Below are 26,387 nucleotides of genomic sequence, written 5' to 3'. Positions count from 1 at the left end.
ATGACTAAATAAATAAATAAATATATATATATATATATATATTAATAAAAAATAAAAGCGTCTGCTAAATGACTATATATGTATATATATATATATAAAATAAGTGTCTGCTAAATGACTAAATAAATAAATATATATATATTAATAAAAAATAAAAGCGTCTGCTAAATGACTATATATATATGTATATATATATAAAAAATAAAAGCATCTGCTAAATGACTAAATAAATAAATAAATATATATACATATTAATAAAAAATAAAAGCGTCTGCTAAATGACTAAATAAATAAATAAATATATATATATATTAATAAAAAATAAAAGTGTCTGCTAAATGACTAAATAAATAAATATATATATATATTAATAAAAAATAAAAGCGTCTGCTAAATGACGATATATATATATAAAATAACAATATTTAATAAATGTAACTTAACATTTAAATGAAACTCAGTAAACACAACAATGCACAAATATAAATAACTTTAATTATACAATAATTGTATATGATCATATGATCATATGATCAAATAGTAATAAAATAAAATAATTAATAATAATCATAACCATGGCTAAGTACACACCTGATATTGGAGAAATTGGCTGTATTACACTAGAGAAGTTAAATGGATAGTTCACCTGAAAATCAAATATCTGTCATCGTTTACTCACCTGTGTCATTCCAAGCCTGCATGGCTTTCATTGTTCAGTTGTTGACCCTTTTTGTCTACAGCTCTACACTGAAGGATTTGTATGGGAATCACACGAGTTTTCAGAACCTGGAAGAATTTAGGAATCTGTCTTCAGTGCTGTGTACGTGAGCGCTTGTGTTGATATTCTAGAAGGTAAATCCTGTTGCCGTGACGTGTGAGATTACAAAAACCCTCACAGTCACAACCTTTTGACCTTTTCCAGGCGAAAGGTTGTGTATAGATGTGAGAACAGAGCTGTGTGGCGCTGTGGACGTCACAGGAGAAGCCCAGAAGCCCACACAGGTATCAGCTTTAGCGGGAGAGAACGACCCGACCTTTAAGAGTCCCGGAGAGAGAGTGGATTCATACAGCGTAAGGTATAGGGTTTGAGAGGGAACCTATAGACACTTACAGGAGAGCTCTTTACAGCTTTCACTGAGCTACTTAAGTTGATTTCAGGCCATGACGCTGCGTAAAGCATATTATAAATGCATCATTCTTAGCAAATAGAAATCATTATGAAGGAATTTTGATAAAAGGATCTTTAACGCAACATAGCTTTTTCCTCCACCTTCCCTCTAAAAATAATTCATTTTAATTGCTAAAAAAGTTATTTTTATCCATTCATTTACTTCTTTTCTTTTTCTTTTTATAATATTAATTTTAGTTATTTAATGTCGATAATTATTTTTTATGGATACATTTATGCAATTACTTTTTTTTATGTTATTATTTTGATTAGGTAAATTAAGTAAACTAATTAATATAATGCAATTTTAATGTGATTATCCATGTTTTATCCAACTCTTTAAAAATTGCCATTTTTCCCATATTTATCATTTCCATATATATTTCCATTTTTATACTACTAATTTTCATTATAAAAAAATATTTTTTTAATGGATCCATTTACTTCTTTTGTTTTTCTTTTTTATAATATTAATTTTAGTTATTTAATGTAGATATTTTTTTTATGGATACCTTTATGCATTTTTTTACTGTTTTTTTTTTAGGTTAATTAAAAGTAAATTATAATTAACAATGCCATTTAAATGTTTTGTATATATTTTTTAAATTCTTACATTTTGGTTGAATTTATTTATTATTTTACGATATTATGTCATTGATTTATTTTTCATGATATTTGAAATTATTACAAAATGATTACTTTTTGATTATTTCTTTTGTTGTTTACACAATCTTTTATTTATTAAGCATTTATTTATTATTCATTCATATATATATATATATATATATATGTGTGTGTGTGTGTGTGAACCAAAGCAATAGCACAATGACAGAAACACATGGTTTCTATTTAGCATATTCATTGCTTAGAGCTTTATTTAGGGGTACAATAAAAAGAAAGAAATGTTTCAGAATAACATGTTATTGATTGTAATATTTGTCAATTCAATAATGTTAAATAAAAAGTTTCTGAAAACAAAGAGAGAAACACTTTTGATTCAAACACTGGCATTGTGAGGAGAGCGAAGGTCGTGGCACATCTGAGCACAACGTCAGCAGGTTGCCAGCACCAGTTTCGTCATCAAGTCTTGAGATTTTTAGATTCATATTTATTCTGTAATTGATCAAGCAAAAAAACTGAACCGTCTTTACATTTTCAGCTTATATCAATAAATGTAATTCCTAGTCTGATTTCAAATGAAATCAACCCTATAAAGTGTCCACGTCAGCCTTGCCTCTGGGTAAAGTTTGGAAGAATATTTGGCAAGCACATCGTGTAGCTCACATTAACAGACCTTTAACAGGTCATAAGCATTCACACGAACACAAACACACAGTCAAACGCACAACGGATCAGTACATCACAGAGGATAAAGTCTAGTTCAAGATTCTCAAAACGAACAAAAACAAAAAATGCCACTGAAAACATCATCTATATCATTTGTTTTTCTCCTCCTTCTATTACTGCCTTGTCATTGCAGCTTTGCCCTGTTTCTCTCTTCACAGTTCACGTCTCAGGGACGGAGGTTTCTTGATCTCTTTTTTGAGGCAGAGATGGGCTTGCTCCGCTTGCGTGCTGATGCATTGTGGGATTTGGTTGCACGCTGGACTGGGACCGGGGCGGGTTTCACAGCTGCCACCGCCGCCTCCTCTGAGTCTGGAGCTTCATCTTCTGAACAGAGAGAGAGACGGGTGAGACAGAAACTTTAGACTTTTAATTCACAAGATTATATTCAGTGGTTGCATGCGTGTGTTTATGATGGGAAATTTACCATCAGGCTCTTCCATGCTGGATTTAGCTGCATCTAAAGATTCAAAACATGCATGAAAACACATAAAAATGAATCTCATGTTAAAGTTTATATTTTGGATGTAATTTATAAAAACATTATAAAAGTAAGTTATAATAATCTCATGCATTTATAAAAAAAAAACTTTGCATTAAAATGGGTCTTAGGACCTTTAAGATTAAAAAAGAACAATATAAGTAATAAGTAAATAAATAAATATGTGAAAAACAGTAATGAAAATTCTCCTTGGTGGACAATATAATATATAATTTACACACACACACATACACACAAACACATATATATATATATATATGTGTGTATATTAGTACAAACAGTTTAAAATTGAAATTATATATAATTTAAATCATCATAAGTACTTTTACGTTTAAATAATTTTTTTCCCCGCAATGATTGGTTGCACTAATGATAATTTATGAGGAAAATGTGCTTAACTTTTATTAATGTCATGCAATTTAAATTTTCCTAAAAAATGCCTCGTTTTCTTTATGATATAAAATTAGAATACAATGAATTGAATTTAAATAAAAAAAGGTCGTTTTAAAAATGTGACCTGGACATTTTGGACGTTCTTGAGGCAATTATATTTCAGGGTACGTTTTGATCAAATATCATATAATAAAAAAATGACTTACCAGTTTTGGGCACGTCATTTACTTGAGGTGCTGAAAAGAAATGAAACATCAATTTTTGAACAGTTTTCTATGATTTAGACTAAATTATTGAGCTATGATATGAGATATAAATATCTTTTATATTTTCTAGGAATAGATTTGATACTCACCACTATTTCCTGCCTCAGCACTGGCGCTGCTTGCATCTACATTAGACAATTTGACATTAAAATAAGGCTCATAATTATTTTTCATTGTTTAAATGCTTAATCAAAGATGTGGTGAATCAATACTTTTTATTATTATTTTTTAAATGTACAGAATTCTTTCTTATACCTGAAGTTGCTCCATTGTAATACGGAAGCTCATCTGTAGTCATAAGAAAGATAAATCAGAAATTAGATCTCTTTAATATCTAATTATTTCCTTAGATAGCACTGAGATTACACAGAGAGCAAACTGAACTCTCAGAGCAATCATATTTTCTCTGGGTACATCAGAATAGAAAAAAGGTCATATTTTAAATGTGTATGTGGGTTTAGACTCCACTAGATGGCAGACTTGTAAAGTCTAAATTGAATTGCCTTCGAAAATCCAGCAGCTTGCTGGTTATATGACTTGTTATATTTGGATATTAAACAAGATCTTGGTGTTTCATTATAGATTCATCTGGTGGTCAGTGTTTTGGTTTCTGGGTTCTTTAAGCTCAGATGGGTTCCTAAAGAACCATAGAATAAGAAGTTTATCATGAAAACAGAGCTCTGATGTTCTTGTATCATTCTGTGAGTCAAGCATCAAAAGCTCTATTAGGCAATGGGTTGAAACCTTCAGTTTATCCCTAAGGGCAACTTGTCAAACGTGCCTTAACCCATCACACATTGTTTCTACTAACAGTCATTCTCTCTTGTTTATCAGGAACGTCAGCTGCACAAATCAAATCCTTCCATGTGCAAAGTTCATAAGAATCCATCTTTCGTCATCCCCTCTCCTAATATGTGAAGCAGTGATCACTCACCATTGGGCAGGTCGGGTGAGACCAGGTTCATGCTTTCTGTCAATGAAAGCACAAGACACTGCAGTGAGAGTCCATCCGGCTGACATACTACAGACACTGACTCCAAAACAGAGAAAGTGTGTGAAAACTCACCAGTTGGAGCTTCATCTGAGGTTGAATCCGGATCTGTGGATTATTGGAGGGATTCTTAGTTGAAGGTTGATTCGCATTCTGCAACATGTTTTAATGTTATTGATTTGAGATTTACCTGTAGCAAACATGGCTTGGGACCCTCCTTCAGCTACGAAAGGAAGCAAACAGGAAATGTTCAGTCAATTGCATTTTTTAATTTTTAAATAATTCATGTCTTAGTCACATTTATCACAGAAGTCAGATATAACAAACTGTAAAACATTTTGGCTATAAATACATCTCTCTCTCTCTCTTGCTCTCTCTCTCTCTACACACACACACACACACACACACACACACACACACACACAGGTTTGTTTTTGTGAAAAGTGGGGACATCCCATAGGCGTAATGGTTTTTATACTGTACAGACCGTATATTCTATTGCCCTTTACCAACCCTACCCCTAAACCTACCCCTTACAGGAGACTTTGTACTATTTCAGATTTTCAATACACTCCATTCTGTGTGATTTATAAGCGTTTTGAAAAGTGGGGACATGGGGTAATGTCCTGAAATGTCACCTTCTCCTTGTAATCCCTATGCCATACCTTTGTCATTATACAAATTTATGTCCTCATTTGTCACAAAAACGCGTACACACACACACACACACACACCACTCAATTGATGAGGATTTAAAGATATTCCAAACTCTGAATTAAAGTAATTATTCTCTATAATGATAAAGTTCTATTTTAGATATTATTTGTGACTTCTTTTTAACTCTCTTATATTACAGGATAAAAATATTTACCTGCTTCAAGGTCCGCTTTAACCAATACCAGCGCCAATGAGCAGAGGATGAGAATATTCCTGTGACAAAATAAACAATCAAATCATTTCCTGACACAATACATCTGCCTTATAAACAAGCAGGTAAGGAGCTGTTTTGCATCAATCATATTTGTAGTGAAAGAGTTTGATTTAAAGAGTGTAATGCATTCATGCAAGTGAAGTCAAAAGAATGCAGTGATCACAGATGACAGCGTTAAAAACCACTGACAGAATATCTGTTTTTATTAAAAAAAAAAAAAACAATATGAATAATATTACTATATATAGTAATGTTAAATCAAATGTAGTGATTAAAAACAGCTCTAAGATGTTTTTTTTAATTAATTAAATATAAAATTCAGTTATGCGTTTAGGCAATTATGAGTTGAAATATTCAAATATAATATTATTTATAATTATATAAATATTAATAATTATATAATTAAATTTGGTGGTATCATTTTAGAGAATTTAAGCTTTGTGTCTTTCCAGAGTTGACATACATAAACAGTTATCCAACACATTGTGTTATAGTATTATTAAAATGGAAACAAAAGCTGTGAAAATATAATAACTGATCTGGATGCGTTTGCATTATTAAAGATGTTGAGATTTACCTGGTCAGCATGGCTGGAGGTCAGAGACAGGGTCCGGCCGGTGTACAGTACACAGTGTAGTATTGCACTTGAACTGCAGCCGTCAAGGCTTTTATACCTCCTCAAAGGCCATTGAGAATGTGCGAGGGGAGGGTCTCTTATTGTGAAAGAGGAGGCATGGAAAAAACGGCTTCATCTTGGATTACATTAATTGCATGGCTTAATGTAAGGATTGATATGTCTCCTTCCCATGTACATTCCCACCAAAGGATTCTCCATAAGGGAAAATCTTACCTCACAGTGAACCTTTTGTTTCCTGCTGCATATTTAAAGGTTCCTCTCCTTCAAAACAAAACAAAAAAAAAGTCCTGCAAGTGGAGGGTTCAGGCAATGCACAATAGCAAGGTGATCATAATTGCCCCGCGTGATCTGCCGATCAGACGAGCGTGTCGTGGTGAAAGGCGCTCAATGGTGGGGATTCCCTGGGTCACTGAGGCCAGTATTTGGGGAGAAATGCAAACCTTAATTGCGCTGTAAATCAATAGTGAGCTGGCAGGACATAAATAGAATTTTTCCTCTTTAAAAGGTTGGTGTTGGGGAAATGGCGCTTGTTTTTTTGGCCTCTTGTTGTCAAGATGCCAGCGATAAGGTTGCTGCCGATGGAGGTATTAGTGCTCACTGCTGCAGGAAAGACTCTGGAATCTGTGTTCAGGAAATTCCACTTTTTTTCCCTCTAGCTTTCCTCAAGATTAATTTTGAGAGAAAGACAGTGTCGGGTAACATCCTGGGCTGAACGCATGACCTGTTGTACAGTGAGTTCCAGAAATGTTACCAAAAGGTCGGGAATTTACCCTGAAAGGTTGGAAATCTACGCCGAGGTCAGGTTTAGACTCGGAAAGAGTTGGGATTGGAGGCGTATGATGTAACAAAGAGACTCCGTGATGACAAAAACTGCTTTTTTGGATCATTTCGAGATATGTTTCCAAAACTATTCTAGATACTGGACGATATTGCATAGTAATGATCGCATGTTATTAAGGCTGGAATACACGGCTTTTAAAATCGGAACAGATTTTAAAACACTATCGCACACTTGCTAACCTTTTAAATTGTTACATAGAAAAAGTTGAGATTCGAGATGTAACAAAGGGACCACTTTTTTGGGTCAGTTTGAGATAATTTCCAAAATTATTCTAATTACTGAATAATATGGGGAAGTCGTGGCCTAATGGTTAGAGAGGCGGACTCGTAACCCAAAGGTTGCGGGTTCGAGTCTTGTACCAGCAGGGATTGTAGGTGGGGGGAGTGAATGTACAGCGCTCTCATTCACCTTCAATACCACGACTGAGGTGCCCTTGAGCAAGGCACTGAACCCCCAACTGCTCCCGGGCGCCGCAGCACAAATGGCTGCCCACTGCTCCGTTGTGTGTGTTCACGGTGTGTGTGTGTGTGTGTTCACTGCTGTGTGTGTGCACTTAGGATGGGTTAAATGCAGAGCACTAATTCCAAGTATGGGTCACCATACTTGGCCACATGTCACGTCACTTTCACTTATATAGCATAGCAACAATCACATGTTATTAAAGCTGGAATACTTTAAATGACGTTTAAAATTGGAACAGATTTAAAACACTAGGCATCATACAAGCTTGTTTTTTTCTCTCGCAAATTCAGACTTTATCGCTCATAATTCTGACTTTATTTCTCACAATTCTGCGTTTTTATCTCAATTCAGACTTTTTTCTTGCAAATCTGAGAAAAGAAGTCATAACTGTGAGATGGGAAGGTTACTTTGGAAGTGTAATAGGTTACAGATTACAAATTACCCTATTTAAAATGTAATAAGTAGTGTAACAAGTACTTTATTAAAGTAATGTAACTGATTACATTTGATTACTTTTCTAAATTTCTAACAAATGTTTTCAACTGTTAATCATTTTCAAACATTTATATCAGGCAGGGTTAACATTACACTAGTACTAAATACTGATTACTGACAGACTTTCAAAATCCTTCATCTCTTGAATTAAGATTATAATAACTATAAAGTACAATCACTTCAAAATAAGACTTTAGCACCTCTTTTTACGTTGATTTGATTTTAAATTATAATAAGAATTAGTAAATATTAATACAATTCCGATGTAACCCCCTTTTGTAATCGTTAAAATTTTCATAATGTAATTTCATAAAGTAACTGTAATTTAATTACACATTTTTCTCAGTAATTATAATAGATTACAATTACATTTATTTTGTTTATTTACATGTTACTAGTTACTCCCTAACACTTGATGTAAACTTGCAATTCTGAGAAAAAATATCAGAATTGTGAGAGATAAACTTGCAATTGTGTAATGAAAAGTCACAATTAACTGCCTTTTTCTGAGAATTGTACGATTAAAAAGTCGTAATTAACTTTTTTTTTCTTTTTTTTTCTCCTGTGGCAGAAATGGGCCTCCACAAATATCGCTGAATGGTTAGGATGCAAACCTCTGATTAACATGGAAAAGATACTTTTATTACATGTCACGTCAGATACACTCTAAAAAATGCTGGGTTAAAAAGGGACAAACCCAGCTATTGGGTTGTTTTGACCCAGCGGTTGGGTTGTTTTGAACCCAACCGCTGGGTCAAAACAACCCAATAGCTGGGTTTGTCCCTTTTTAACCCAGCGCTGGGTTATATTTAACCCAGCATTTTTTAGAGTGTATGATGTGACATTCTGTGTGACTGCCACTAGGGGGTGAAATGAGACAATCGTATGCAAATGAAGGAGCTAGACGAAAAGCGGCTTAAAATGGCCATCATACACTACATGGGTTTCTGCTAAATCAATCAACTTCGACTGTCAACTAGCAAATCGGGGCACAAATCTGTGCAAAAGTCCTGAACTCAGCCTTAAATGAGGGGGAGGCCGATTTGACCAGCTCACGCAGCTAAGACTAAATCCCTTGAACGTCCCAAGCACAGACTCATCCGTCCGTGGACATTCGATCTGTTGGCTATTTTTCCCTTTTATCAGACGGAACTACTGCCAATGGAAATGAATGGGCCGTCGCTAGACAAGACAGGAAGTCTACCCATCTGGGTTTTACCTTTCCTGGATTTCTATGGGTGCCTGTGGTAAAATGGAACGGGCCGCTGTGGAGCAGAACAGGGGTTAGAGTTTTGATAATGGGAGAAAGTGGTTCTGTGTAATAGAGTTACATTTGACGTGTCCTCCACTCTGGTATTTAGGAGCAGCACTGCCTACCATCAAAGAAGTCCTCTGTGTGCACGCTAAAAGGATTTTTCTCTTTAAAAGCGTAAATGGATAATTAACCGTTGAGGATCCCTCACTAGGCCACATTATGGCCGCTTAGCTGTCTTTTCAAGAAACACACTCGTGAGGGAAGTCTTTGAAAGCTGGTAAGGTCAGATTTACATGTGTATGTGAAAAAGGCCCAAGGGCACACGGGACCCCTGGATTTTCCTTTTAAACATGGAGACTGAAAGGAAATTGCTAGCATCGTGAGGTACAGAACGTACTCTCATGCTTGACGGAAATAAAGAAACGCTCCACAGAACTTTACATTAGGGAGCACAAGCTCGCTCGAGTTACAAGACTATCAGGACCAGCTTGAGCTTAGAAACCTCTGTTTGTTGTGGTACGAGTCACGATTTACAGAGAAAAGCCATCAATAGGCAAAACATTTTAATTAAAACTTAAGTGTCTATTTTATTCTGTGGTAAAATCATTCCTTCTTCTTCTTCTTCTTTTTTTTAATAGTTATGTCTGTAAACTATAAGCTTGTTCCCGCACGGGATAAAAAAATGAAAGTGTAATTACAAGTTTAGACTTTTTCTTGCATTTGTGAGATATAAACTCGTGAGATGAAAAAGTTAACCTTTTTTTAATGTTGTGGTGGGAGAAAAAACTATTGAAAAGTTCATACATCGCTGATTTATTTATTTTTTGTCTTGTGGCAGAGACTTGGTTGGTTATGGTCTTTAAGGATATTATTCCGCTTTTAAACTTTCTTTGCTCATTTGCTCATTTATTTATTTTAGTTCTTTGACTTTTGTGGCATCTGTGAACACAGACACACAAAAATTGGACATGGCTCAAAAATCATGAAATCTACTCAAAACACAACATATTAAATAAATATTACTGAACTAAAATTTATTTTTTTTAAAAAGTCACTTGTGCTCATCAGAAATTACCTCGACACAAAATGAATGGCCATTAAGAAAAATACAAAAATATACAGAACAATGTATTGTGTTACTATCTACAAATCTGATTTTATACAAATTGTATTATATATTGAAACTAATTGTGCATAATTTAGAGATGAATATTTAGTACCAAGAAATCTCCTCAAAATACAAAGTATTAAAGAAAAATATTACTGAACTAAAACATACGTTAATTTCATTAAAAAAGAGAGTGATGCACTTCATCTTTGCTTTGTTTTGAATTTAATATGAAATGAATTTTAATATTATTTTTCATTTTAGCTACTTGCTAATGGCACTGATGGTTCATGCTGTGACATAAACCTATTGGCTATTAAACTTTGATATCCCCCTCCCCTACTTCCTGTTTCAGATGGAAATGTGTCAACACAAGTTGTCATTTATCTTTAACAGCCTATGAACATAAAACATCATAAACATGATTTGAAGTTGTGACCTTGCTAGAATCACCATTTGCGTCTATCATCAAAACGTGAAAGCTAAACCCAGGGTTTGTGTATTTGGTTGGTAAGAAGTCTCTCCTGCTTGTACTCTCTGCCAGCTTGGTAAATTAACTGTCATAATTTCAAAGCAGTTTCCATTGCCTTCCATCATCATAAAAAATTACACTCTTTAACCAGCACATACCAGACAGGATTTATTCAGAGGCTGATGGGATTGAATAGCTTTTTAATATAAACAGAGTCACATGAGACTGTCTGATGCCCCTTGATGTGGCAAGAATAATCTGTGGATAATTACTCAGCATTTTAGCTCGTTTCACTTATATTATACTACAAAGATTTCCTAATGAATATTTTAGCAAATTTCTAAATCAAATCATATAACTGTGTGATTAAAAACAACAACATGTTGCATTTGCTTTAAGTTGATAATAGACTAAACAAGATGAATGATGAATAAACAATGAATAATCTATCACTGTGATATGCTAAGAGCTGGTGATTTTTCATCCAGATGAAGTCAAATCCTATTTTAGAATCAATTAAGATTTTTACAGCACTTGCCTGTTGAGTCCAAGTGTCCATTACCTCAGATTACGAATTGTTAAATATGTGCAAATGAGTTCGCTGTCATCAGGTAAATTAGCCCATAACACCAGTTTTCTTGACAGTTATCCATTAAGTTGTCAGAGAGGCATTCACAGCCTGCTAATATGTTCTGCTCTGTCCCAATTCTGTCATTTTAATTAAAGCTGGAGAGGATGACGCCAACAAAGACAATTTAAAGAGAGAAAAGATCTTCTTTGAATACCATACATGCCTTATTAAGTCACATGAGGCTTAATGGAATTTATGAATGGCTGAAGCAACATGCCATTCTGATATACTCACCCTCCTGTCAGTGGGGTTACTAATATAAATGATCAATCAGAATGTATTATATCGTGTTTTTTCTTGACCATAGGGAAATTATAAAATACAAAATGTTGAATTGATGACATAAAACAGTGACATCTTATTACAATTAACTTACAACATTCAATAATACAAAAATAACAAGACCAGGGGCAAGTTCAAGCTCAAACCGGTGTGCACCGTTTTGCTACGGTTTCCAGTTTGAACAACATGTTTCCTGGAAACGTTGTGCAACGGGGTTTGAGATGCGTTTTCTCTTGTTTGGTGGGTGTGTCAAACATGTCAGCCCAATCAGCAGCAACATGTATATAAACCACGCGGTATTAAAGAGACAGCTCGCACAATGTAATTAATCCAAACAAATTCACAAGAGCAAGTATATTGTTTGCACATGTTTATTTACATTAAATGCAAAATGACTGAAATAATAAGGGCACAAGTATAGATCTGGAACTTAAGTCTGTCAAAATATCATTTAATAATTGCAATGTCTTCTGGTCCATATCCTTTCCTTAGGAAGGTGTGCTAAATACTGATTAATGTAACATAAAAATACTATACATATCATAGAGCGTATTTTGCAGTATTAAACACGCATTTATACCGATTTCATCAGGCTCCGAAAATTCTTCAAAAAGAACACAAAGAATGGCCTTCTCAGCTGCCATAGTTGCAACTCTTGCGTCATCAGAACAGAGTGTTCAACGCACCACCGTTTCCGTTTAAAAAACGTTTTGCACCGTTTTTGTCGGGGCTGAACGCAGCCCAGGAGAGACCAAAATGTTTGAAAGGTTTTAAAGCTTTGAACTTCAAGGACTGACCATAAAAGTAAAGTTTTCATAGCTTTAGGGGCTTCTGGATCATGTAACAATCTTTATGCATGTTTGTTCATTCTTAATTACAGAAAGAAAGAAAAGTGATGAAAATCATCCACAACCGCAGAACCGAATAGCTTCGCTAAAAATCCCATCTGATTCTGAGCACAGTATCCATGTAGGCTGTATTGCCTGTGCAGAGAATTTATGTATTTATTATTATATTATTATTAATAATTTAATAAACTTTAACATTATAGGCCTATATGCACTTTCGTTCAAATGCAAATAGAAATCAAGAAGAAGAAAAAACTACAAAAAATAAATAAATAAAAGTACCAAGAAGGTACTATAATAATAGTAATAATATAACAATTAAAATAAGGGAATCAGGTATAGAAATATATACTAGAAATAAAATAAAGACTAGAATAAATAGCAATAAATACTTTGCTGGAATAATGTACAGACTTACTTCAACAACAACAACAACAAAAAACATAAAGTTGGGTTTTTATTAGTAAACGTGTATTTTTGGAAGTGAAATATAAAAATTAAGTAAATGAATCAAAAGCCCTTGCACGGAGTGAGAGGACCAGGGCTGCGTTCAGCCACGACAAAAACGGTGCAAAACGTTTTTTAAACGGAAACGGTGGTGCGTTGAACACTCTGTTCTGATGACGCAAGAGTTGCAACTATGGCAGCTGAGAAGGCCATTCTTTGTGTTCTTTTTGAAGAATTTTCGGAGCCTGATGAAATCGGTATAAATACGTGTTTAATACTGCAAAATACGCTCTATGTTACAGTCACTGCCCTTGCCTTCCAGAATAAAAGAGAACATCCCAATCGAGTGAAGGGATTTGTGGAAACTGTGGTTCCTAATTATTGTGATCCAATATTTGCCTCGCATTTCAGCATGAAAAGACAAACATTTCAGGTGAAGGATAATCCACTTCTTACCTCCGAGACTGTGTTATTATCTATATGACCTTATTATTTGTATTGTGAGTATTAGGTTTATCATTATTGCTGATCACTGTTGTTGTGCTATGATATTGTAAATTTACCATTATATAATCAGAGGGGTATAGAAAAGTTTATGAAAGTGTCACTCCACAATACAATAGCAAAATATATGTATAGTATTTTTATGTTACATTAATCATATTATTTAGCACACCTTCCTAAGGAAAGGATATTAGGATACTCTACTGGATATATATCTATATTAGGATATTTAAGCCCGGTTCACACCAAGAACGATAACTATAAAGATAACGATATTAGCGTCCACACCAGCGAACGATATCGTCTGTTTATTCTAAGCGCACATGTGTCTGCCGCTTTAAATTCTTGAGCTCGTTACAGCAGGATGGATTCTGATTGGCTGTCAGTGTTTTATCGGTCCATCAGCTGGAAAAAAATCTAATTTTTTGAAAGTGATCCCAATGATATCGTTCCTCTGTATCGTTATAGTTGTGGTGTGAACTATGCTATTCTTTAATATTGAGAACGATTTTTAAAACTATATCGTTATCGTTATCTTTATAGTTATCGTGCTTGGTGTGAACGGGCCTTTAGACAGACTTAAAGAAGTTCCAGATCTATACTTGTGCTCTTATTATTTCAGTTATTTTGCCTTTAATGTAAAGAAGCATGTGCAAACAATATACTTGCTCTTGTGACTTTATTTGGATGCTAATTACACATTAACTGAGAGCTGTCTCTTTAATACCGCGTGGTTTATATACATGTTGCTGCTGATTGGGCTGATATGTTTGACACACCCACCAAACAAGAGAAAACGCATCTCAAACCCCGTTGCACACCGTTTCCAGGAAACATGTAGTTCAAACCGGAAACCGTAGCAAAACGGTGCACAGAAACGGTGAACTTGCCCCAGAAAACCAGCGTCTAACATTTGCTCTTTGAGCGGAAGCCAGTGTCTGTGAGAGCGCCGCTGCTGCGCGCCCCCTGCAGGCCTGGAAGAGCGTCGCGTCTCCTCGCGCTAACTTCGCCGCCATATTAACACAGAGCTGAGAGGTAATACAAACCGCCCTTTATATTAATACTTTGTGTCTTTAACCACCTACTTTTCACATATACACGATCCTTAAATCATTTTAAGGGAGATGAGGGGGTTTCATATTGTGAGTAATGCGCTCTTGTGTCTTTGGAAATGTATTTATTGTAGATGATGGAACGTTAGCATGGCTGTGGCTAACGTGGTGATATGCTAATGATATATAAGATAAACTCGATGATTTGATGGGGTTTTAATTGTTTAACACTTAAATGTTGTCGTGAATGTGCTAAAGTGTAGATGTATTTGAAAATAAACTAGCTGAGTGGTTATTAGTGTGTACAATTTAGACAAGCTGTTCGTTTAGGTCTTCACTGATGCTCTACATACTGATCTGAATGGAGGTTTGAGCTCCATGTCTGAGTTTGGTCCTCATTTCTATATTTAACGTCTTATTCCATCCTAAATCCGTAGAAACCTCCATAAAGGCTTTAAAATATTGAACACTCTGTTTGGATATTATGTGTTTTTTTTAAGAGGCTGCAGTTGATGTGTTAAGCTCATTGGTGGATAGTCTATTTAAAAAAATGAAAAAGGATTTTTAAGTTCTTTTCATCAAAATACATTTGCTTTATATGAGGTTAAAGGTTTAATTGCGGGAAAACCTTTATATTTAAAAACATATATCAGTAGTATCATTATGCATGGTGGTGAACTGGTTTAATGGGTTATTTCTTCATTTAAAGCTTAATTTAAAAAACCTAGTGAGCTAACTATCTAGCCAGCGCTATTAGGCATCGTAGACACATTTGAAACATGTCTGTGGTGCCCAAAAATATAGACTATAGGCAATGGGAGGCTTTTGCCCTGGCCGAATAAGTGTTCTTGGTTTTACGAGTACTCGGACTCGGTTTTGTGTTATTAGGAAAATTCACTGATATGTCCAACAGTGATGGAATACTTGGAAAAATCTAAATTGTGATTTAAGGGAATTAAAAAGTCATTGAGGTTTCGATAGTGAATGTATTTTTCTAATTCTTTTCAGCTCTAAAATATTTCATAGGCTAGAAATTGGTCTTTGTGAATGCAGTCTTGTCTAAAATGTCCTTGGCATGGAAAATCATTGGTCAAAAGTTGTGAAGCACTCTGTATGAGACACATCTGTGATGCCCAAAATGTTTGTGGACCTGTTGAATTGGGCAAACTTCCGCCGACGTGAGCCAGATGATGAGAGCCAATGTGTGGACCACACTAAAAAAAAACTAGCTCGACAGGCGCTCGCAGACGGCCCTATGCTGGCCAATTGCCGTCGGCTTGGTGTGTCCTGGCCTTTACGTTACTTGCTCACCAATGGATCCTCAGCAGTAAATGGGTGCTGTCAAAATGAGAGTCCAAACAGCTGCTGAAAATATCCCAATAATCCACACAACTCCTGTCCATCACTTAATGTGTTGTGAACCGAAAAGCTGCCTGTAAGAAACAAATGGCAAGATGTTTTTACCTTTAAACTGTTGCTTCAAGGCAAACAAGTCCTCTCATCTGAATCAAGAGAGAAATATACACAGATGAAGCACTGTTTACAAGCTGAACCAGCTAATCAAGCTCTTACTAGGCATATTAAAAACTTCCCACCAGGTGTGTTGGGTCAAGTTGGAGCTAAATTCTACAGGACACCGGCCCTCCAAGACCGAGTTTGGGCACCCCTGGTTTAGATCCAACTTGCCTCAACACATCTGCCACAAAGTGTCTAGTATGTCTAGTAAGAGCTTGATTAGTTGGTTCGGGTGTGTCTGATTGGGGTTGGAGCTAAACTCTGCAGGACACCGGCCCTCCAGGACTGAATTTGGGCACCCCTGACCTAATGTAAGAGTCAGCAGTAATGTGGTTTGACCAGTGTGGCGCTGTAGCGCAAGACTGTAATTCAGTCCTCCCGGATGCAATTCAAGAGAAGACAGCGCAAACGCAGCCGAACTTGAAGCTGCTGAGCTGCATTTGAATGAATATGTAAATATATGCTGCGCACTTTCCTCTCGGTAACGAAATAAACTAGGGATGCTCCGATCCGCCTTTTTCGCCTCCGATTCTGATACCTAGGGTTCGGTATTGGCCGATTCCGATCCGATACCAGTGAAGTTTTTTTTCCCCTCATTTAAATAAATGTTGAATTTATATATCTCTGTGTGTGGAACTGATAATGATTCTTTCACAGTCTACTAGATACAGACTACTTCGTTATAAAGAAAAATAAAATAAACAAATATGAAAAAATATAGGCCTATGTATATTTATAATCTATGACAAAAAATTATAAACTAGGTTAGTGGATAATTCGGCAGCAAAAGTTATTCTAGAAAAATCAGTGCACAATTTTTGAAATCCAAACATTTAGTGAAAAAACAATATTTTGTGTGGAACAAATAAAAGTGTTGCACTAAATATGGTAAAATGTTACACATTGCTATTTGTATTATTATAAAATCTTCATCCTTTCCCGTAACAAAATTGAAAGCTAAGCCAAGCCGAAGAAACAGCTGATCATAGCTGTACAAGGATAGCCATTTTTTAAAATAAATTTAGTAGCAGAGCTACTGCAAGTGATTTTTAGTGCTGCAAATCCATTTATCCTTTGCTGAAACTTCCACGTCTTCATGGAGAGCGCAGGTCATAGTTGCTTAGCAACGGCAGACGCCACGGGAGCGCAGGCTACAGAGTGCTTTGGAAAGAAGGAGAAAGCGGCGCACCTAGCGTTTTCCACGCATTTTCAGGCATGACATGCAAATGTGGTTTTGTTTTGAAGGAGAAAACCAACGAGAACATTTGGCGAGTCCAATGACCAAGTCCGAGACAAGTCCGAGCGCAAACACCAACGAGTCTGAGACGATAGAAAAATGTCTCGAGTTCGGGACCGGACCGGACTCGAGTACTACAGCCCTACATTATACAAACATATAATGTTTGTAAAATAGTACAGCTTTTTAAATATCTGAAAGTACACTCTTAATATCAGTCAGTCAAGCAGTCAAGCATTATAATATGATAATCAAGTATTATTTAATAATAGAAGTTTAGTAATTAGAATTAAAACTTGGTAACCATGAACTTAGGACTGGTGCTGGTGCTTTTTTTGGTCATTCAGTGTTCCTGTAAAAAAACGAACAATAATACTGATAAGTTATTATTATTAGTATTATTATTATTATACAAATTCTACTAATAAGAACAATATAAAAACGCACTAAGGATTAATGAGCTACTGGATTCATGACATGTAGCGCATCAATTCTGCATGTTATGTAAGACTCTCGCTGGCTCTCGCTCTTTGCGCGTGTGAGAGAAAGTGACAGCGAGTCGTGCGCCTTCACACTAGAAACACATTACGACAAATACACAAACACCGGTGCGCCATTCAGATGAACTGAAAAATATCACAGATCGCTTGACGGAGAGTGAAACTCTGAAGCGCTCAGTCAGAGTGTTCTGTGAGTGAAAATATATCTGTGCTAATCATATACTCAGCCTCCAACTCACACACTGGCGGGATAATGGGAACACAGAATGATCTTGGAGAGAGCTTTACCGAGCTGACTGCTGTAACCGAACGCGACCAGGGTTTAAAGGCTGAACGAATGACTGACAGCCACAGCGGAGAAAAGAGTTTGTGTGAACTTTAATGTAAGGATTAAAATATTAAAATATTAAAATATTCACATGTAGCTCACATTAAGCTATCGTATGGCTTCAGAAGTAACAGAATAATTTGCACAATCGGAGAAAAAAATAAAAATCTCGGATTTGGATCGGCTCTCTCTGATCGATACCCGATCCGAGAAAAATGGCACTATCGGAGCCGATACCCGATATGAATATGGGATCGGTGCATCCCTAAAATAAACACAACAAAAACTGACAGCAGTGAGAAAGCAGCAGTTAAGAAAGCATCTGATTACAGCCATGTGGATGTTTGCATGAGCTGTGTTCTTTCAGTTAGAATTACAACCTGATTTTCTGTTCTAAAGCATCTCTCCAGTGTGGAGCTAGCTAATGATAAAATCTTTTTATTAGTGGGAAATATTTTTTTTTTATTAAAGTGATAGTTTGGTTTACAGAGATCAAAACTTGATCTAGCTCAACACTGTTTTGATTATCATAACCCTATACTGTATTTTAAGAGAGATTATGTTGTAGGGGTGTGCGATATATATATCATCTGTGATAATATCGTAATTGTTGTTTTAACGATGTGCGATTTGACATTATCGAGTATTTTGCAAAAACCATTCAAAACATCCATACAGAGCGCACGCATACATTACGTGAGGTCTAGACTAGTGCGTGTGCGCATTTAGTGTTTTCTTTCACTGCATGATTCAGTCTATTAAAATGCATTTAGAATGATCACAAATGCAAGACATGATGGCAGAAAATTTATATATTTATACCACTTCATATAGTTATTCAATTTCACAGGAAGAGTGCCGTTTTTGTCCAAAAATTACCATGATTACACATTGAATTCAATAAACAATAAGTTAATTAAGAGACTTACGTTTTAGACACCATATTGCTTGTTTTTGCTCTATTTCGCCAACAAAAATCATTCTTAAAATAGAAAACACTTATTTTAAATCGTAATAATATTTCACAATATTACTGTTTTTACTGTATTTGCGATCAAATAAATGCAGCCTTGATAAGCATTAGAGACTTCTTTGAAAAACATTTGAGAAAATCTTACCAATCTTACCGACCTTTTCAACATAAGTGTGCGTCTTTCTAGTTGGGCTCATGTCTTTTTTTAATGTTTGCTCACAAGCCATATTAATGTCTGATTTGTAAGTGAATTGTTCTTTTTAGTCTGTTGAATAATTCAGTGTAACAGGTTCACAAATTGCAGAATCAAAAAGGGGTATGATTGTGCCAGTACAATTATATAACAATATATATCTCAATACCTTACAATATTGTCCAGAGCCTTGTATCAGTAATTTTATTTATTAATTTACACACATTCAAATCATGTTCAGTAGTAGGTCATCTAAATAATATATCTCTGACACCATCGTTTCTTAGAGCTTCTTAAACTAAACCCCAGAATTGCCTATTCTCGATTGTTTAGGCCAGTTTCAATCTTAATTCAATGCAACTGAATTGAACCGATCACAGGGGTCGTGAGGGCCTTATTGTTCAGTAAAACCACAGTAATAGCAAACTAATGACATTTGATTCATTAAGTTTGAAAGCTTTACGTGTTTAATGATGAAATATTAGGCATCTTCATCTTATTAGTTTTCATTCAGAGTCTCAGAATTATTTGCAGGCATCACAGAGCATAGTGTGAAATACTTCTCTGCAGGGCTACAGTGCTGATGTCTTTATTTGTCTGGACTGGCGTTTCATTTGCACTTGTAATAACAGCTGTCGGACTTGTCAACAGGAATCAAGATGACTACCAGCTGGTGCGGAAACTTGGCCGAGGAAAATACAGCGAGGTGTTTGAAGCCATCAACATCACAAACAATGAGAAAGTAGTCGTCAAAATACTCAAGGTGAGGAACGTTGTTGTTCCAGACAGCTTTAACGGTGTTCTGACCAGCCCGTGGTCAAGTCAGATTGGGTTCAGTGGAACGGTGAAGACTCTTGGACTTCACAATCCTCTCCAGCTTCTCATTTTTCAAGTAGTTGACGAGAACGTCTGCCGATAAGCCTGTTTACGTTATGGTAGGCGGCGGATGGTATCGAAACCAGAAGCTGCTGGCCGGTGTTCAGATGAATGGGCGCCTGGCGAATTCTTTCCTCACCCCCTCCGCCTGTTAACCAGAGAAAGCTCTAGATTCTAGCGATAACACCCGACTAGCTGAGAGCTTCTTTTCAAGCTAAGTGATAAATAGTTTTGAAGATTAGCGGCGTTGTCCTGTAATGTAGCCAGTCGTGTGTAATGAACTTCCCCTGCCTGGAGACACGAAGGATGAAGCCGCACAGATTGAGTCTAGACGCAGTCAGATTGGATGTCATTGCGTCAAATTCATCTGTACTGCAAGACAACGTGAAATCAAAATTGAGCTTATTTACATTCTTAATATCTCTGAATGGAGCGATGAAGTAGTTGTGCTTGTGGCGGTACAAGTTCGAATCTGGCTTGTCATTTCTCACAGCTGTTCTTTTTCAAACCCATTATCGAAACAATTTTTTTGCTGATGTAACCAGTGGTTGTGAAAAATAAACTTAAAATTCCATAACCCACTTTTCATGACCGCCCCAAAATGTTGTATTTATGTATGTATGTGTACAGTGTTTCTTCTAGACTTTTCCAGCTTTTTCCAACTTTTTCAACTTCCCCACTGAGGCGTGCACACACAGGCCACTTTCTGAGGAATTGAAAAATTAAAACCACCAACCATCTCTGTCAAAGATTTAAACTGCCACAGAAAGAGAGCCAGTATATCCACCTCAATGGCAGAGCTTGCAGCCTGACTGAGAACATTTGATTTATTTTTCATTTTTGTTAATTACAAGCATAGATAAATACAGTATAACAAAGTTACAAATAAAATAAGGTCTAGTAGTATTCGGGTACAGAAATATAATAATTAAGTGTAAAATAACACTGCATCGTGTTAACTGTATAAATAAAATATAGATTAATCTTTGTCAAAGCGGTTTTGTTGTTTGATTAGTATTAATGATACAGACAGCTGCAGGTATTTATAGGCTGCTGTCTCTTTAAGACCCGATCCAGTATAATGGTACACACATAATTTCTTTCTCAGCTGTTTTCGTTCAGTTAAGACTGTGTTTACCAGAATAATTGTCGAGATGGGTATTTTTTACATAATTTTATGTTATGTGTCTGTTCAAACACAAGGGGATGTGAAAGAGGAATCTACTAGCAATTCAAGTGTGTGTGGCTGTGCGCACAGAAAACGGCACGTTTGTTTATCCATCATATATTTTAAAGAACCAACAATGGCTTCAAATGCTTTGCAACCGTGAGTATAGACAGTTAGTTTCAGCCTGGCATATAATTTATATGCCATTATATGATGCGTTGTAGTTCTTTTATTCAGCGCAGGCTAGGGTTTGTTGAGAATGCAAGACTTATTTTTGTAATTGACATAATCGATTTGGTCAACGCGTCAGTGCAGCCCAAATATTTTCCAGTGTGTGGCTGTGACTCTGCTGTAAATTATTACCCGATTGTGAATGATGTGACTGAGAAGCTGTGGCGGGGATTATTTTCATGGCAGGATGAATGTAGCGGAAACACTGTATGCATGTATTTATGTATAAAATGTCATTTCGAATATTCTCTTAATATTGTCTTATTTTAATATTCAATCTTAAATTTAATAGATTTCTTACATTTATAATCTACATATATTTTAAAATTAAGTTAAATTTGAAAATAAAGTTAATAAGAAAATATTTTTTATAAAAAAAAAATACAAGCTAAAGTTGCAAATGCTGTTATGTTGTCTTGTGTTGTGTTTTTGTCTTTTTATCCATATGTAGCCAGTAAAGAAGAAGAAAATCAAGCGGGAAATTAAAATTTTGGAAAATCTGAGAGGCGGCCCCAACATCATCGCACTTCTAGACATTGTCAAGGATCCAGTGGTCAGTTGGCTTTCTTGAACATGATGTTGGCATGTGAAATTACATGCACGTACTTGTATAGAGTATGTTTCAAATGTGTCTCTAACTGAAGTCTCTTGCGTTTCTCCCTGAAGTCTCGAACCCCAGCTCTGGTTTTTGAACATGTGAACAACACAGACTTCAAGGTAAATCACTTCTCATACCTGCCAAATCAATTCTGCCACCTCAACTAAATGTAACACAAAAAAATCTGTTCAGTCAAACTCAAGCATTCTCTTCTGTCATGCAGCAATTGTATCAAACGCTATCAGACTACGACATTCGGTTCTACATGTATGAGATCCTAAAGGTACGTTCCTTCTGATATCATCTTAAAGTATCACAAGTCTGTTCCTACATTTTTTTTGTTTATACCATTTTTACCTGTATTTTTCAAATGTGTTTCAAACTCTCCCCTCGTCAGCCAACAACAGGGAATCTCAATATGTAGTGGCACACAATTGGGCCACTTTCCGTGTTTTTGTTTGGTGCTACTAGTTGCTCAGATGTTACACACTTCACCTATAAGTGCTACTCAACGGTTATGTTGTTCATGTACACTTGCTGTTAGTCAGTTGTGGGAGTAAATTAAGAAAATGTATTTTTTGTTTGAGAAAAAAACATGGGGGACATTGTTGTGAGTATTAGTAAATGTGCTGATATTCCGATTTGTTAGTCAATGTTGTTAAGTTGTTAGTCAACTTATATATACACCATTTTCTTTTTGGGTAATTTTACAAGATAATATTCAAAGATTCTATTAATAATCTCAAATATTTTATATCCATTCTTAAATTTAATAATTATCTTTAATGTATATTTTATATTTTTAAATTGCATTGAATTCTGTAGAATAAAATTTTTTCTTATGCTAGAAAATATTCTAAATAGTTTTAATATTGGAATATTTCATCCGCTACTTTTTTATTTATAAATGATTTATTGGTCAGAAGATGTGGAATCTCAGGTATTTGTAATGTCTAGTTCTAAGTGTGTCTCTCTGTCTTTCTCAGGCTTTGGATTACTGCCACAGTATGGGAATTATGCACAGAGATGTGAAGCCACACAACGTAATGATCGACCATGAACACAGAAAGGTACTGCCCATTCATTTACTCATGTCAGCAATTGTGTTACGCCATCTCACTCTGCAAGTCTGATGAGTAATGATGAATATTGATGAGCTCGCTTACATGCACCAATCAAGAATCAAAGTTTGCTGTAGTTAAAGAAAAGGATTGTTTGATGCTGTGACGTCAAGCACATTTGCGCAAGATCGAATTTAAAAGTCTACAAATTGCATGCTCTCTGCGTCAACACTGACGCTGATGTGAGATGTTGAGCAAATCACACAAATCATAATCATGAATTATTAATTAATCCTCCTTTGACTGAATTCACATTTGAATCTTGTCTGTTCGTGTGCGTTTTGTGTTTTAGCTGCGTCTGATAGACTGGGGCTTAGCAGAGTTTTATCACCCTAGTCAGGAGTACAACGTCAGGGTGGCGTCTCGATATTTCAAAGGACCTGAACTGCTGGTGGACTATCAGGTGAGAATGACACGAGAAACTAGATGCAGGGATACGAACAGTTTTTGCTTGGTTTGTTGCTTGAGCATCAAAAGCATCTGTTCAAGCATCTGTTGAAGCATCTGTTGAATAAACATGCACATACAGAAGCAGTGCAACATTTAGTTGTTTGGCAAGTTTGCGGCTCTTTTGAAGCTCATGTTGCTTTTGTCCCACAGATGTATGACTACAGTTTAGACATGTGGAGCTTAGGCTGCATGTTGGCGAGTATGATCTTTCGGAAAGAGCCTTTTTTCCATGGACATGACAACTATGATCAGGTGAGACGTGCTGCTTTTAGGCCTTTTCAAATATTCATTGTTGCCATGCTGTTTTATAGTGACCAATTTTGTGGCTGAATCACAATTCGCATACTATTCATCTTATAAAATGTAAGATCAGAATTTATTGGTCTCCAATCGTAGCATGTAAGAGAATGTGCTTTGATGGTGTTATTTTTTAGTTTTAGTTTTAAGTGCTAATATTTCCCACAATCCCTTGTACTGATAAAAAGGAAGGTTGATAATGGCTTGCTGATTGCTTGTTGTAGTTTGTTCCAATGTCCTAATGCCTGTCTTCATAAATTCATAAAAAATAAATTTATAAAAAGTTCAGTACTTAATTTGCAATTTGGACATGGAGCTTATTTTCTGTAGCAATCCAAAAGCCCATGGAAAGATCCTATTGGGCTTTTGTGGAGGGAAACAGGATGATGCTAATTTCTGGGTCATGACTGCAGCGCTCTGTTCAGCTGGTTTGATCTGTCGAGTGGTGACTGCTGCCCTCTGCTGTTTTTAACCAGTTCTGTCTCTCTTTCCAGCTTGTACGGATTGCCAAAGTTCTGGGCACAGAGGACCTCTACGACTACATCGACAAATACAACATTGAGCTCGACCCACGGTTCAATGACATTTTGGGAAGGTACGTTGAGATATGGGATTGTTTTTATGCATGTAATACTATTTAACTACAATTTAGATTTGTATCTCTTTCATTCGTCTTCTCTTTCTCCAGACATTCCCGGAAAAGGTGGGAACGGTTTGTCCACAGTGAGAACCAGCACCTGGTCAGTACCGAAGCTCTGGACTTCCTGGACAAACTGTTGCGCTATGACCACCAAGCTCGTCTCACCGCGCGTGAGGCCATGGAGCACCCTTATTTCTGTGAGTGTCTGCTCTCTGGCATTTTATTCATATAAACTTGAACATCACTGCGGTTCGAACCATAATGTGTTTATTTTATAGAACAGTGTGTGTGCTTTCTTGTAAAACGCACCCTATTGTTTGTGATGAAATTAGTGTAAAGGTGTTCAGCAAGGATGAAAAGGTGTGTAGAGGCCTATGAAATATTTGTATATTTTACAAATTCCTTATTTTTTTTTTCCTGTTGTAATTTTTCAGGATTCTGTTTGTTTGTTTTTTTTAAACCATGGCTAATTAATTGAAATCCTAAAACTTGTACAATTTAACAACAGTTGATGAAATAGTTTTAGGGCCTTTATTTGTTCCCAAATTCAGTTTGATATTCACCAAATTCTGTGTGTTAATGTTTAATGTCTAATCAGGTGAATCCATGAAACTTAAATTTGATAATTTAACTTTAAACTTTAATTACAATTTTTATGTAATATATGATTTAATAAAAAAAACATTGGAATTTAAGTGAAAGAATAAATCATTAACAATTTAATAGTTCTAAAAAATTTGTTCTTTTTATTTTGCAAACAAAGTGCTGCACAACAAAAAGGAAGAAAGTTGTGATATTCCTCCGTGTTTTGACAAGTTTGTTATTATGAAAAATATATATATATATATTACTTTGAGATGTACATTCTACTGTACAGTAGTACTATCTTTTTGTCACAATTTCTTCAAGGTAAACCGAAATTTTATTTTGAGAGGTTGCTGTTGAGACTCAGTTTCTGTGTTTATATGATATGATGGTAGTTTTTATCAAATTAAACGGTGAAATGCTCTTAAAAAATTTTTTTTTTTTAATTCATCCAAAATTTGTTAAATTCTGTGACATTCTCTGTTGTACTGGGAGTTCCGTTCTCATGACTGGATTTTGTGATTCTATCCGCATTTTCTATATCGCAGAAATCATAGGGCCCTTGGTGTGCACCATCTTTCAGTCGGAACTAAAGTGGTGGTCATGTGGAAGCTGGATTTTCTTAATTTTTTTTTTTTTTGCACTTTTGAAATAGAAGTTTAATGTGCTGTACTGATTATGCCTCAATGTTCAACATGAGTTTCATGACTGTGTTCATGTCTCGTCATGTATCAGATCCCATTGTGAAGGACCAGGCGAGGATGGGCTCCACCTCAGGACTGTCCACTGGCTCCACTCCAGTCAGCACGTCCAGTATGATCACAGGTCAGTCGTGTGCTTTCTGAGTGAACTTACATTAGGAGATTTCACAAATACTGACAAACCATTGTGTCTGTTTGCCTGTAGGAGGCGTCACATCCATGTCCTCGTCCCAGCCGATGGCCAACATCGCAGGTTCTCCTGTCATCTCCTCTCCCAGTGCTCTAGCCACACAGGTTACTGCAGCCACTGGTGCCCAGCCCTGAACAGACTCACTCATGCTCTCT

The 26,387-nt window shown here is 35.8% G+C and overlaps 1 protein-coding gene across 2 annotated transcripts in view; it reads left to right on the top strand.

Annotated features, from left to right (window-relative positions):
• Positions 1-19,805: 19,805 nt before the first annotated feature.
• The window catches only part of LOC107559708 (casein kinase II subunit alpha-like), an 8,767-nt gene continuing 2,185 nt past the window's right edge, over positions 19,806-26,387 (top strand). The window contains exons 1-11 of one of the 2 annotated variants that reach the window (XM_016243616.1): positions 19,806-20,138; positions 22,102-22,203; positions 22,317-22,367; positions 22,472-22,531; positions 23,235-23,318; positions 23,662-23,772; positions 23,970-24,071; positions 24,611-24,711; positions 24,805-24,953; positions 26,077-26,166; positions 26,248-26,381. In XM_016243616.1, coding sequence (XP_016099102.1) covers positions 19,959-20,138; positions 22,102-22,203; positions 22,317-22,367; positions 22,472-22,531; positions 23,235-23,318; positions 23,662-23,772; positions 23,970-24,071; positions 24,611-24,711; positions 24,805-24,953; positions 26,077-26,166; positions 26,248-26,366 — 1,149 coding nt within the window. In that variant the 5' untranslated portion in view covers positions 19,806-19,958 and the 3' untranslated portion in view covers positions 26,367-26,381. Of the gene's footprint in view, positions 20,139-22,101; positions 22,204-22,316; positions 22,368-22,471; positions 22,532-23,234; positions 23,319-23,661; positions 23,773-23,969; positions 24,072-24,610; positions 24,712-24,804; positions 24,954-26,076; positions 26,167-26,247; positions 26,382-26,387 lie in introns of those variants that run through there. The other variant, XM_016243614.1, reaches the window with a different exon arrangement.

The sequence above is a fragment of the Sinocyclocheilus grahami genome, unplaced genomic scaffold (genome assembly GCF_001515645.1).
Source record: "Sinocyclocheilus grahami isolate Dianchi unplaced genomic scaffold, SAMN03320097.WGS_v1.1 scaffold695.1, whole genome shotgun sequence".
Classification (NCBI taxonomy): domain Eukaryota; kingdom Metazoa; phylum Chordata; class Actinopteri; order Cypriniformes; family Cyprinidae; genus Sinocyclocheilus; species Sinocyclocheilus grahami.
This window is presented reverse-complemented; position numbering and strand designations above follow the sequence as displayed.